The following is a 12,743-nucleotide window of genomic DNA, read 5'->3' as shown; positions in this document are numbered from 1 at the left end:
CAACTGAGTCACCCAGTCACCCTTACCCACATTAACTTTTGTAGGAAAATATTTTTATTAAGAAGGATGTGAAAGTTTGAATTTGTTTATGAAAGAACAGACTAAATGGGTATGTGTGTATGTGTCAGAGAGATGGCACAGCTGCTTGTATGAGGTTTAGAGTTTATGAAGTGGTTACAATATCATGGTGTTGCCACCACACATTTTAAAGCAATATGTAATAAGTTATAACCTGATGAGATTATTTTGAAAATTAAATCTTCAGTTTGAAGTTGTTTGGGTCAAAAGAATTCGGACTTTCCAGTAATCAGAAAGCAGTTTACACGAATGTCAAGAAATAGTTATATTGCATTCCTGTAGTTTCTTTTTAAAAAATAAAATGAACGGTTTTGTATGATAGAATTAACATTTCAGTATGTTTTATAAGAGTCCAAAAAAGAAATCTCTTCATATTTCAACATGTTTTCTTAAGCAGTGAATGGCCATTTTAGGAAAAGATAAGATGGGGAATTATAAGGCTACCTTAAAGGCTTATATTTGTGGTGATTTCATTTTACAGATCAGTAAATCAGCAGATAAAGGGTAGATTGTTCAAGCTCATAGCTCCCTCTGCAGCATGGGCTTGCATTCATATGGGCCTAAGTAGTAGATATTAAGACAAATAACTACATATATGAAATCTTCAAAAATACAGAATTGGTTGTGCCTGTGAACAAACTATTTTCTTCTTAGCCTTTAACATAAACTTATTTTATTTTGTTTTTAAAGAAAATAGGAGTTTAGACAATCTTTAGTTTTTCTTCCTACTTGTCTGTTGATTCAAAGTTTAAAAGATTAGGACTTGCTGCTCAGTCCCCAGGAGGTTTACTATACAACATATATGTAAAAAGAATAAAAGTAATATTTTATCAGATTTGCGTTTTATAACTAAAATGAAAGGGCCAATATACTTTGTGTGGCAAATGTGTACATTACGTAACCTTCCAAAATATTTGATTGGGAATGTAAGTGTCTTTTTAAAAAGGATGAAAAATTGTGTGTGCTCTGAATGAAATAAACACTTTCCTTTAAATTTTAAAAACAGCAAGAAATTTATGGATAATTTTGCTCTTACATCTAGTGGTTAGAATGCCCGCAGGTCAACACGTTTATGAACCTGGTCTGCTTTTTGCTATTAAAGTAGGGCGAAGATTCTCTAAATGTGCTTTTTTTTTTTTTTTTGGTCTGTTTGTTTTGTTTTATTTTTTTATTTTTTTATTTTTTCCCTGGGAAATAATTTTAATAGCACACGGAGAAGAATCCTAGGAAATTGTTTTTTTTTTCAGTGAAGGAAAGTAAACAGTATTACATTTTCTTGACTTTATGGAATCAATACATAAATGCAATTAAGAAGGAAATATTTTCCATAAAATATTTCTGTCTTCTTACAAAAGAGTCAAAGAAATCATAAATACAGTCTTCGTACTCCTTTATTATATTACTTAAAAAAAGTGATGCTAATTGATACATTTTGGTAATAGTTCCAGGAACGTAACACAGATTTAGTAGACATGCCAGCATTACCCTATATTACCCAAATTCCTTATGCTCATTTTCTTTTTACAATTTTTGAAATCCACACAAACTTGGACAGGGAGACTTCAATCATACTTTCTATACACTCTTAGCACCTTCTACTTTTTACTTGGGTGTCTTGGACAAGTCACTCAACCATAGCAAGTTAACTGAGGAGATAATATAAAGATTATATAGGACAGTATTTATGCAAGTACATTTAAAGTGGTAAGATGACCTAAGTATTATTTTATTATTTATAATTTCTCTTGAACGTTTGGAGCAAGTTTCTTGAGATCTTCATAACGTTTTCTGAAATATTGTATAAAAGTTACATTTACTCTGTTTTCTTCTTCCTTTTTTTTTTTTTTAATCATTGCTGTTGATTGATTGAAGTATAGTTGACACACAGTGCTGCATTAGTTTCCGGTGTGCAACATAATGATTCAACAACTCTATATGTTATTCTGTGCTCACCCTCGCCAGAAGGGTAACTACCCATCCATTACCATACAATGACGTTATGATGCTATTGACTGTATTCCCTATGCTGTATCCTTCATTCACATGACTTTTACATTCCATACGTGGAAGCCTATACCTCTCACTCCCCTCTGCTTTCCATGGATTGATTCTCATGAATTTAATAGTGTTTTAGTTTAAGTTGATATTACTACAATGTATTTAGGAGGCAGAGAATAGCATCAACTTAGGAATATTAGATTTAAGCATATTTAACTATTACTGTTTGACCAGTTTTGATCTGAAAACAGTAATTTCATGTTTCAACCTCAGGTGTTATTGGACTTAAATGATTTCAGGCTTTGGAGAAGCAGAAGAATTCTTTGTAACAATCATCCTCCTGTTGAAATGTGCTGCAGTTGAAAAGCTAACTAGATATTTGGTTCATTATAGTAATATTTTAGTCAACCACAGGAGACTTCTAGATAATTTTGTGTACTATCTCATTTATTTAGAAAAATAAACAAAAACAGTCCATATCCTTTAAAATGATTTTCAGTGACCTCTATAAAACTTTAAAATTAAATTAGCCATGAATTATAAAATATGTAAATTTCTTGGGGTTTTTAAAATTTAAGTATAATTAATGTACAGTGTTTTAAATACTGAAAAAAATGAAAATTAAAAGCCCTGAAGAAGTGTTAGATCTTTTAATGGCCAATGGATTTTTTTCTTCTAGACTATTTGTTACGTACACAAAGGTCCATTGAATTAAAGACAATATGAAGTATTATCTTGAAATAAAATTTCATTTTCCTTAAATATAAAGATATATGTATAATTAACAAGTCAGTTTTATATGAACCTTTTTCTATTCAGTGTATACAAATCTAATTTATTAAACTCTAAATTTAGAACTTTTTTTTTGTTTGTTTACATTATGGTTGATTTAATCCTCTATTTTCATGCAATGGCCCCATACTTAAAATACGTTTGCTTTTTCTTAGAGAAATTAAGTAGATTTATTTTAGACTGGTCTGAGAAACTATAGATGAGTAAAATCGAAAGTATTTGGAAGTTTAATTGAAAATTCTCTGCGATAAAATAATCAGTGAAAAAAAATTGTATAAATCTAGCCTAAGTTAATTCTCTCAAATGAAGGGCCATTGGTGGTCTTCAGCAGTTCACCTATTCTCCATGGTGGTGTTGGAGAACCTAGGACACTCTGTGGAGTGTTCTCTTCTGGTACCACACAACTAGAGGGTATTTCCCATTCATTTGTTCATAAGAAAAGTCATATCTGAGTACTGGCACATCCATAAAACCGTGAGAAGTGGTGGTAAATTGGGTAGCTAGATAGGGATATATTTAAATTTATTCTCCCAACTCTATCCAAGAACTTTCCTGCTCTGTTTTCTAAAATATGATGACTTCAGACTTTTAGAAAGGAAACACTCCTCACCTCAACCAGCTTTCTTTGAAGTTGTATAACAATGATTGAGTTTGAGAAAATACATGCTAACACTCTGTTCAGTTTTATCTGTCAATTTCATATTAGGAAATGTTTATTTCTAAGTAAGCAATAAAACACTAAAAATGAGTGACATGAGCAGAAACAGGGTAGACTGTTCTTGTCACAGTTTTTATGGTCACTCATATATAATGTTCTTTTTGTAAGTCCAGCTATTGAAATTAATATAGCAATGTTCACTCAAAGTTAACATTTGTAGGGAAGAATTGAAGCTATAAAAGCAAAAGAAAATCTTTGTCATAGTCCCCCATGAAAATAAAATTTGAAATTGTATTCAGTATAGTTCGTGTCGAGCCATTCTGTATATATTTTAATATGTTGACTAATAGCTGTTAAATTTCATCAGGTCCATTGAACAGCTTACGTACCAGAAGAATCTGCCATACAATTATCCTTCCTCTCTCTCATCCTTCTTTCCTTCCTTCCTGTCCTCCTTACTTCCCCTGTTAACAGGATAGAGCATTTTGAATTGAAAGCCACGAACTTTGTAACAGAATTGGCTGCTGTGTGATGCAGAAAGAAAGGCAATCTGCAACTTAGGAAAGTACTATTATAAAATATCTTTGAATAAATAAGTTGAAACTCATATTTTCCAACAGAGAGAACACTCTTAGGCAAGGTGAATTTCTCAGACCACTTCACAAAGGACTCATTAATTCTATAATACACTTGAATCGTAGTTTTTTTGTTTGTTTGTTTGTTTTTTTACCAAAAGTGTAGTTGGATGTTGCTCAAAATGTTCCTAGGGAAAATGTTTTCATGGTTCCAAGTGTGATGCCAGGAATGTCCTTGCTGCTGCAAGTTGGTTTACTTCTTCTACTTCTGAACAGTGAAGAGAGAGAAAAAGTATTTGCTATTCTAGTTGGCTCCCCTCATGCCCTAAGACTGGGATGGCAGCAGGCTGGGTGGGAATGTCATTTAGGTAGATTTAAAGCAGGTGGCTGAGGGCACCTGTTAATTTTTTTTTTTTTTTTTTTTTTGAACTAGCCATTCCTGCCCAGGCTGTTTCTTTCCTTCCATAAGCCTCCATAATGTACCTTTTTGCTTCATTTGCTGTTTGAACTTTCTCTTGGTTCTGGCCAGCATTTCTCTTCCTCCAGCTGACCGCTACACAGATCCACAGTTTCAATGCTTTCCTCCATTTCCCAGTCCTTGAAGCATTCCCAGATGATTGAGGCTTTCTAAAGGCTTCCACTGTTAGCACCAAAGGAAAAATAAAATAAAGCAAAGGTCCATCTGGTGCCACCATGGGAACCAGACTCTGGTATACTGGCATTGAATCCCCCGAATGAAGGATAAAGTCCTGAAAATAATGTGATGGGCTGGAAAGGCAAGGATAGAAGCTAGCAAGCAGATGTATGTAAGAAGGAAGTAAAATTTTACTCTGTATTCCTCTTTCTGCTGGCCTGTACCACCCCCAGTTTCGTTGCTATGTACCCCACTTTGAATGGCATAGATCTGGGTGGGAAGTCACCTGCAGTAGAGGCAAATTTGCTGAAGGAGAGACGGAGCCAAAGAAAAATAAAGGGAGCTGGTCACAAGCAACTAGCAGAGAAGGAAGGAGGCCACAAGAGAGAAGGAATGGCCAAGTGGTGACAGATTCCTTTCAGCCAATTTTGAACATAAAATGTAGCACATAAGTTGCCTCTTGCTTTTAGATTTAGATGAAGCCTTTCATATTGCTAAACTTAAACGTTGATTATACAACAAGGAGTTACCTGTGATATGTTATATCATACTTTGATTTATCCATGTGTCATGATTAATTTCCTGATTTGCTTTATATTGAAGCAAACATATTTGTTTCCTTGCTCATTTTTCTCTTCCTAGAAGTATGTAATTAAAATTCTGTGCAAAGTACACTCATGATAAATTAAACTTACTGTCCTTGCATTCTTATAAGCTGGGGGCCAAAGGAAAATTTTTTGTGGAGATGTTCTTTTGAAGTAATTCAAGAATGTACAGTTTAACAGTCTGCAGCTTCCCTTCATGTCAACAGCACACAAAGTATTCGTAACACAACGGATGTTTTGGTGCCTATTCTCATTTTTGTGAGGAAAACATGTTTTATCCCAAAGAAAAAGAAAATTTAAGATATCTTTTTCTTGCTTTTATTCCTTATTTTCACAATGAAAAGGAAAAAAAATGAGTGTGATCTTTATAGGTGGCATGGTCATCATAGTAAAGTTGATGACTAAGACTCACTTCATGTACACAGCAGGATCAGTCAGCGAAATTAAGAATCCAGGGTTTTCTGCAAACCAAGAGCTTTTCCCTAATTTGACAATGTCCACAGGTAAGGCTGGATGGACTGCTTTCTGAATTACACTAAAGCAAAATACACTGGTTTACCTTTACACTCTGGCATGCCAATTTTTACCTTCTCTGTAGCTGTTAAAAATCAAGATACTATTTGATTGCAAAGGATCTACAAAGAAAAAGCAAGAGTTGATGTTATGAGGAAAATTATTCTCTTTAAATGCAGTATTCTTTTATTTCAAAAACCAAGTAGAAAGGAAAGAGAAAAGAAGAAACACCTGGAGAGTGATTATAAGTGATAGAGCTACTGCCATTTATAATTATGTGCAAATTATGGAATAATGTAGGGATCATCTTTAGGTTAACCAGATTTAATTTTTTTTTTCAAATTTATTTATTTTTTAGAGAGAACACATGTGAGCGAGCAAGTGGGGGCCAGAGGGAGCAGAGGGAGAGGGAGAGAAAGAATCTCCAGCATACTCCCTGCTTTTTATAATTGTGTGCAAATTATGAAATAATGTAGGGATCATCTTTAGGTTAACCAGATTTTAAAATTATTTTTTCAAATTTATTTTTTTTTTAGAGAGCATGCGAGTGAGTGAGTCAGAGGAGGGGCAGAAGGAGAGAGATAATCTCCAGAATCTTCAGCACACTCCCTGCTAAATGCAGATGTGGGGCTTGATCCCAGGACCCCGAGATCATGACCTGAACCGAAATCGAGTAGGATGCTTAACCAACTGAGCCACCCAGGCGCTCCTAGGTTAATAGATTTTAAATTAACTAAAGCAAACAAATGGATACCACAGGGGTAGAATAGAATGATGCAAGTAGAGTTGGTGTTTTTTTTTTTTTTTTTTTTTAAGTCTAAGATTGAGTCTGAAAATATATGGAAAGTCAGTAAAGTCTGTTCTAAACCAGCTTTCTTCCTTTTTTTATTCTATTTTTTTAAAATATAGGAGTTAATATATTACCCTTCCTTTTATTCTAGTACTTTATTTCTTTTTTTTTTTTTAATTTTTAAATTTATTTTTTTAAGTAGGCTCCATACCCAACATGGGGCTTGAACTCACAAGCCTGAGATTAAGAGTCTCACACTCTATTGACTGAGCCAGTCAAGCACTCCTGATTATTTTTTTAATCTGAGTCTTATGAGACAGCCCATTTTTCTGAACTGGTCAAGTCAGGATTTGTTTACACATTGGGCATGACTTGAATTTCCATACAAGGGGTCCCATTAGTTAGCTGGTTCTGGATGGCAGGGCAAGTCCAATGGTGCCCCCTGTGTCCCTGTGTCTTAGTTAATGGTGAAAGAAGAAAACTCTCAGGGGATCAGAATCAATGACTTTGATTTTATTATAGCACAACTTCCTTTCCTTATCTTACTTAGCACATTTATAAAACTGGTGTTGAGCCTGGGCCTGTTTTACTTTCTTTTTCACTTTTCGTCTACTGTTAGATTTTCATGTAGCACTTTACCAAAAAAACTGTTTTTCTGAGACTGTGCTCTCACAATCATGTTTGCCAGTCTTTGTTAACAGGAGTTAAGTCGGGCCATAGTAAATGATAGACTATTTTGACAGTTGAGTCTCCTCTAAACTCCCTGATTTTGTTCTTGTGTCCTATATATTAAACAATTTTATTTTTTCAAGCAAGCATCTTACATGGGGAATAGAAATTCAAAGGGTGGTTAACATTAGACAGAAGTATGTCTTAAACATTGAAATAATCTATATCTTTGTGTAATTTCCAATGTAGTAAAATAGATCTTTAATATTTATGTCCATGTCATGCCAGAGTTGCCATTGGAAAGTAGCAAATTCAGTCTTAATTCCTTATTTAGCAGATAAACCAAACCAATCAGGAAATGAATATCGCATACCAAATATTTGTCTTTTTTTTTTGTTATATCTTTTAAAATAAACTCTGGCAAACCAAGTATTTTGTATAGATTCTATTGTCCACATTTATCCACTAGCTATTTTTTATTATATGTTAGGACCCCATCAGTAAATGTGCCTATGTTGATATTTCAGTTTCCAGCTAATATATTTTAAACAATATTGATGATTTTTAATGCATTAATAACTTTAACAATTAAAAAGAGTTTTGCTGATCCTTATGAAATGGTACATTTGTAAGTTGTTTTTCTCAAAGTTCCTATATTTTGCTGTTGTTCTTTATAAATGCTTTTGATCAAATAACCACTTTTAAAATTACAGCTGATTAAATAAAAGAATGAGACTAGAAATGTCAACATGGCTATCTTTTATTACTGAAAATGTTTGATAAGTACTGAAACCTTGCTGTTGCCCTAGTCCTGCAAAATAGCTTTCTCTTCCATTTCTAATTGGATGCCAAACCCTGTGTATCGATAGTGCTTGAATTGTCTAGTAGTTACTAAAAATAGTTTAAATCCCATATACTTGCATTGTTTATGTGTAGGAAATACATGCAAAATCTGCTTGTATTATGTGTGTGTGTTTGTATATATACGTATATATGTGCACATATGGAAATACATGCAAATATATGAAAATATGTAAATATTATGTAGATTATATGGAAACATAAGGGGAAGTCTACCAAGTAGTGTCCTTATATTAACTATATTCATATTCCCACCCTAAACAGAAGTACTAAGTCAATAAATCATAAATTTTGCCTAATGGACAGCTCCCAAATGGACTTCTCTTGCAGTGATTACTTTTTCTAGTTAACAGTTTTAAAAATTAGCATTTTTAACAAATTACGATAAACTACCATTATTTTCAATGAAATATGAACACATTATAAATAAGCCATATTATAAATTTTAGTTCCATATGTTTATGTTGTGTTTAGGGAAAGAAATTGAAGTATTAGAAATACTTAAAGGCCATGATGGTAAATGGATTACATATTTTGTACAAGTGGAGTATGTTTAAGTGAAATATCATGGCTCTTGGCAATGGACTTTGTTTTATCCAAGTCCAAATCAGAGTTTAGGAATAGACTTTTTTTGGAATTGTAAATAAATAAATAAATAAAGCTTTAAAAATAATTGCCTAGGAAAACCACATCAGCAACATGTAAGAATAATGTTTATTTTACACAGGACAGTGAAAAACTTTTTAAATTTCCTTGCTCAGGACAAAATTTTGTCTCACATTCTTTAAATGCTGCCAATAGGCGGGAACCTGCTTCCCATGATTTTGTTTTCCCCTTTGAACGGTAGTGATGGAGCACTTGCATGATGTGTTTGGTGCCTTGCATGAGGAAGACATGCAAAGGCAAAGGTCCAGTCTGCATGCTGCTTAATGAATGTTTTTCCTTTTCTCTCCCTCCTTGTCATGTGCTTTCAGAAGACAACAATGTGGAAGGTGGGTGCTTTCAATTTTATTTTCCAACTCTCATTTGCCTTTTATTTCTTAGTATTAATAGAGTACATCTCGAATTTAGACGGTAAGTTGAACTTCTGAGCATTTGTTGATTTCTGGATTGTGTATCACTTTCCATATAGAACACGCACTGTCAATCCCATCAGCCTCTAAGTATATGAAACTCTTTCAGCCTTAACTCCAACTCTTGATGGATTCCATCATCCCATATAAACCTTAGAATACTTATTGCAGTGTTCTGTATGGAAAAAAAAAAAGATACAATCCTGCTTCTTTTATTTTAAATGAGAAAGTATTTCTTTGCAGTTTCAGAATACAGTGCATGATCTTTTCTCCATTTTTTTTCTTGATCAGAATGATTTATTTTCTTTTGGAAATGTTTAGCATTACATCACCTCAAGCTCATTAGTTTAATTTCAAATGATTTGACTTATATAAAGAACACAGAATAAAGCATTGACCATAAGAGGCATAAATTTAGATTAAAAAATAAGCCACTGGCCATTGGAAATGAAACTATACAGCACTCCAGCATGATTACTGGTAAGTATATTTGTCATATTCTGTGTCTGTTAAATAAAACTATAATATTTATTAAAGCTTTTCCAAAATTATCTCTGTCAAGGCACTTTGAGAAGGTTACACATTCTTCCTATAGACTCCAACAAACTAAAACATATTTCAACATTCGTATCTTTAAAGAACTTAAATGTATATGTCAGTGTGCTACCAAACAAATCTATCTCTAGATAGACCAAAGAATTGTGAGAGGGAAGCTGATGTTCTATCAGCTTATACAATCACAGCATTAACAATTCTTGCATAAACATTTAACTTATGTCTATATTTCAGAGGTGTTTAATGTATTTTATTTTGCTGCAATATTTTGAAATAGAACCATTCTGTAAAAATAACGAACATTTCTACAAAATGACAGATGTCAGAAAAAGACTTCCCACCTGAGGTTACAGATAGCTATTAAAGTTACTAAGATTTGATGTCTCAAAGAACAATTCACAGTAATACAAAGTTGGTCAGTAGCAGGCTGAATATTAGTTGCTTAGTTGCCAAACATTTCTATTCCATTATTCGAGTAAAACAGATTAAGATTTCAAAAGTAATCACCAATGACTGCTTTTCCAAGTGTTGGCTCTGTGTATGACTTCTGTTTTTCTATACTATAATTTTAATAGCATGTGAATATGTACTTGATAAAGATGCTATTACCCTGCGGGTCTGACAACTTTCAAAATAAGTATCATTTTATTATGCATGTTAATTGAGATTGAATTTTTTTGTAAGTACTTTTTCAACTTCTTTTGCATTTCCTTAACCATTCTGTAAAATGTTCCATGTTTTTGTTCTTTCTCCTTAAATCCAGTTGTATTCCAGGAAATCAGCGTAATAACCTGAATGCCTCTTTCCTCACACATGCATCTCATGAAAAATTTTGACAAGATTTTCAGAGTATAGGCCCATAAATGATTGTAATAAAGTTTATTCAATCATAATTGTAACATTCCTATTTATAACTTGACTTTGGCAATATAGTGGAACTCCCTTAGAGATAAGAAAGGTTAGCATGAGGAATGTGAATGCTTTTGAGATTTATTAACTTCCATCCTTACTGAGGTGGTATTCAAAACTACCATTCGAAGTGTCTTATATATTTTCTAAAAATTAGATCTTACAGAGACCATGCCCTGATTTAGTCTACAAAAAATTATAAACCATTTCTAGGAAATATTTGTAGTAGTTTTAAAAGTGAAATTAGATGAAAAATTATATAACCTACACAGAATCATCAACAGATCATAAACTTTTTAATCTGCCTGTGTGATTTTTTTTTATTACAATCACTTTGAAAATACAAAAAGAGGCTATATTACAGAAACATTAAACTTCTATGTTCAGTAGTCATCATATTTTGATTATATGTTGATTTGTAATTGTATCTGCCCCACAGAGATGTTTAAATACTCCTAAAATTTTAAGGAAATAATGCAGATTATTTCAGTATTGATATAAGTGGTGTGTAATATCATGTGGCTCAATAAAGTCTCAAATATATTTGAAATAATACTAGATGAAATATAAACTCTATTGAAATTGCTGTGTATATTACTATATTGCTCTAACATTTTCCTATATTCTTGAAACAGACATGGATTGAGGAGTAACTTTGTTTCTAAATATGGAATTAATGCCTCTCAGTAAAAAGTATCTTCTTGGATAGTAAGAGAGTTTTTTAAAAGAACATTAGCAGTGTTCTTTAGAAAAGGAGTGATTTCAAACTGAAGTAAATTGTCAAGCAACAGATAATAAGTAATTTAAATAAAGGGAATTCAGTATTATTTTAGAAAACTTCCTTGATGAAATTATGATTTATATAAAAATATAAAACATGATTATATATGTATTCACATTAACTCATAGTTCGGTATTTAGGTAATATTTAAGTAAAAGACTAAATAGTTTTGCTCTCCATGGAAAATTACTTGAGCCTATTTAAAGCTGATCTATTGTTTCCTAAAAACATCATTCTGTAGTAAATTCCAACTTTACAGCTGCATGTTTAATAGTCTTTTTTTTTGTATTGGAACAAACTTAGTTGCCACATGTGTCAGACAAGGAGACATTTCTGCATTATCATTTCAGTGTGACTAAGGATTTTTTTTTAATTCAATTATAAACCTCATTTTTTGATGAGGGGAAAAAGATCAGACCCAGCCCATGTTTCAGATATTCCTTTGGGTTTTTAAAAATATAATTTCATCACCAAAGAATAAGAAGCCCTGTGGTGGCAGTGTTCCAAACAGTCTCATCAAAGGGCACAAAGGGCAGATGCAATTTTTAAGGGATTGGTTGGATTTTAAGTCATGCTTTTATGCTCTTGATTGTTCCAACTGATATATCGAAGAAATACACAGGGCAGCATATGCCAGTGTTTAAATTGCAGTACTGTAACTCTTTGCCCCAAAGCATTCCAACCAGTGGTTGAAAGAATGCTTTTGATTTGCCTCTGTGATACAGACATGTCTCATAGGAAACAAGATGTCTGTCACTGAACATTTTTGTCACCGTGACAACCCTGCCTTCCCATGCTCCCTTGTTTATTGCTGACTGTGCTCTTGTTTCCCTTCAAGGTCTGGCGCACCTGATGATGGGCGACCAAGGTATGGGCTCTGTTCCTTTTCCACTCTGCTTTCAGTGTTTTCTTGTTCTGTAGCTGCTTTAAACCATCACTGCAAAGGATGGGCAAATGCTTGCAAATTATCTGGCTGCAAATTAAATACATAACTTCTGTTCACATTTTTTCATGTTTTTTCCCCTTTATTTGTTTGTTTGATTTTGGTTTCCTCCTTTGACTTTTATTTTCCTTCATTCTTTGCACTATAATATCTGCAAATAAATGAGACATAAGAATTTGTGATTGAAAGTTTCCATACATTTATAAGCATATGCAGTTAAGGGTAGCTATAGTAAAGAAAAACTGAGAACCATCAGAAGTTAATATCTGATATTCAGTTTAACCCACTGTACCAAAAAGAGTCCATTTT

General features: G+C 32.9%; 1 protein-coding gene across 1 annotated transcript in view; it reads left to right on the top strand.

Moving 5' to 3' along the window:
- LOC123000215 (neurexin-1-like) overlaps positions 1-12,412 on the top strand; it is a 103,181-nt gene extending 90,769 nt beyond the window's left edge. The window contains exon 3 of the mRNA XM_044378181.2: positions 12,330-12,412. Coding sequence (XP_044234116.1) covers positions 12,330-12,412 — 83 coding nt within the window. The remainder of the gene's footprint in view (positions 1-12,329) is intronic.
- The last annotated feature ends 331 nt before the right edge of the window (positions 12,413-12,743 follow it).

This window comes from Ursus arctos, unplaced genomic scaffold, assembly GCF_023065955.2.
Source record: "Ursus arctos isolate Adak ecotype North America unplaced genomic scaffold, UrsArc2.0 scaffold_8, whole genome shotgun sequence".
NCBI lineage: Eukaryota > Metazoa > Chordata > Mammalia > Carnivora > Ursidae > Ursus > Ursus arctos.
Note: the sequence above shows the minus strand (reverse complement) of the source record. Positions and strands in the feature narration are given on the sequence as shown.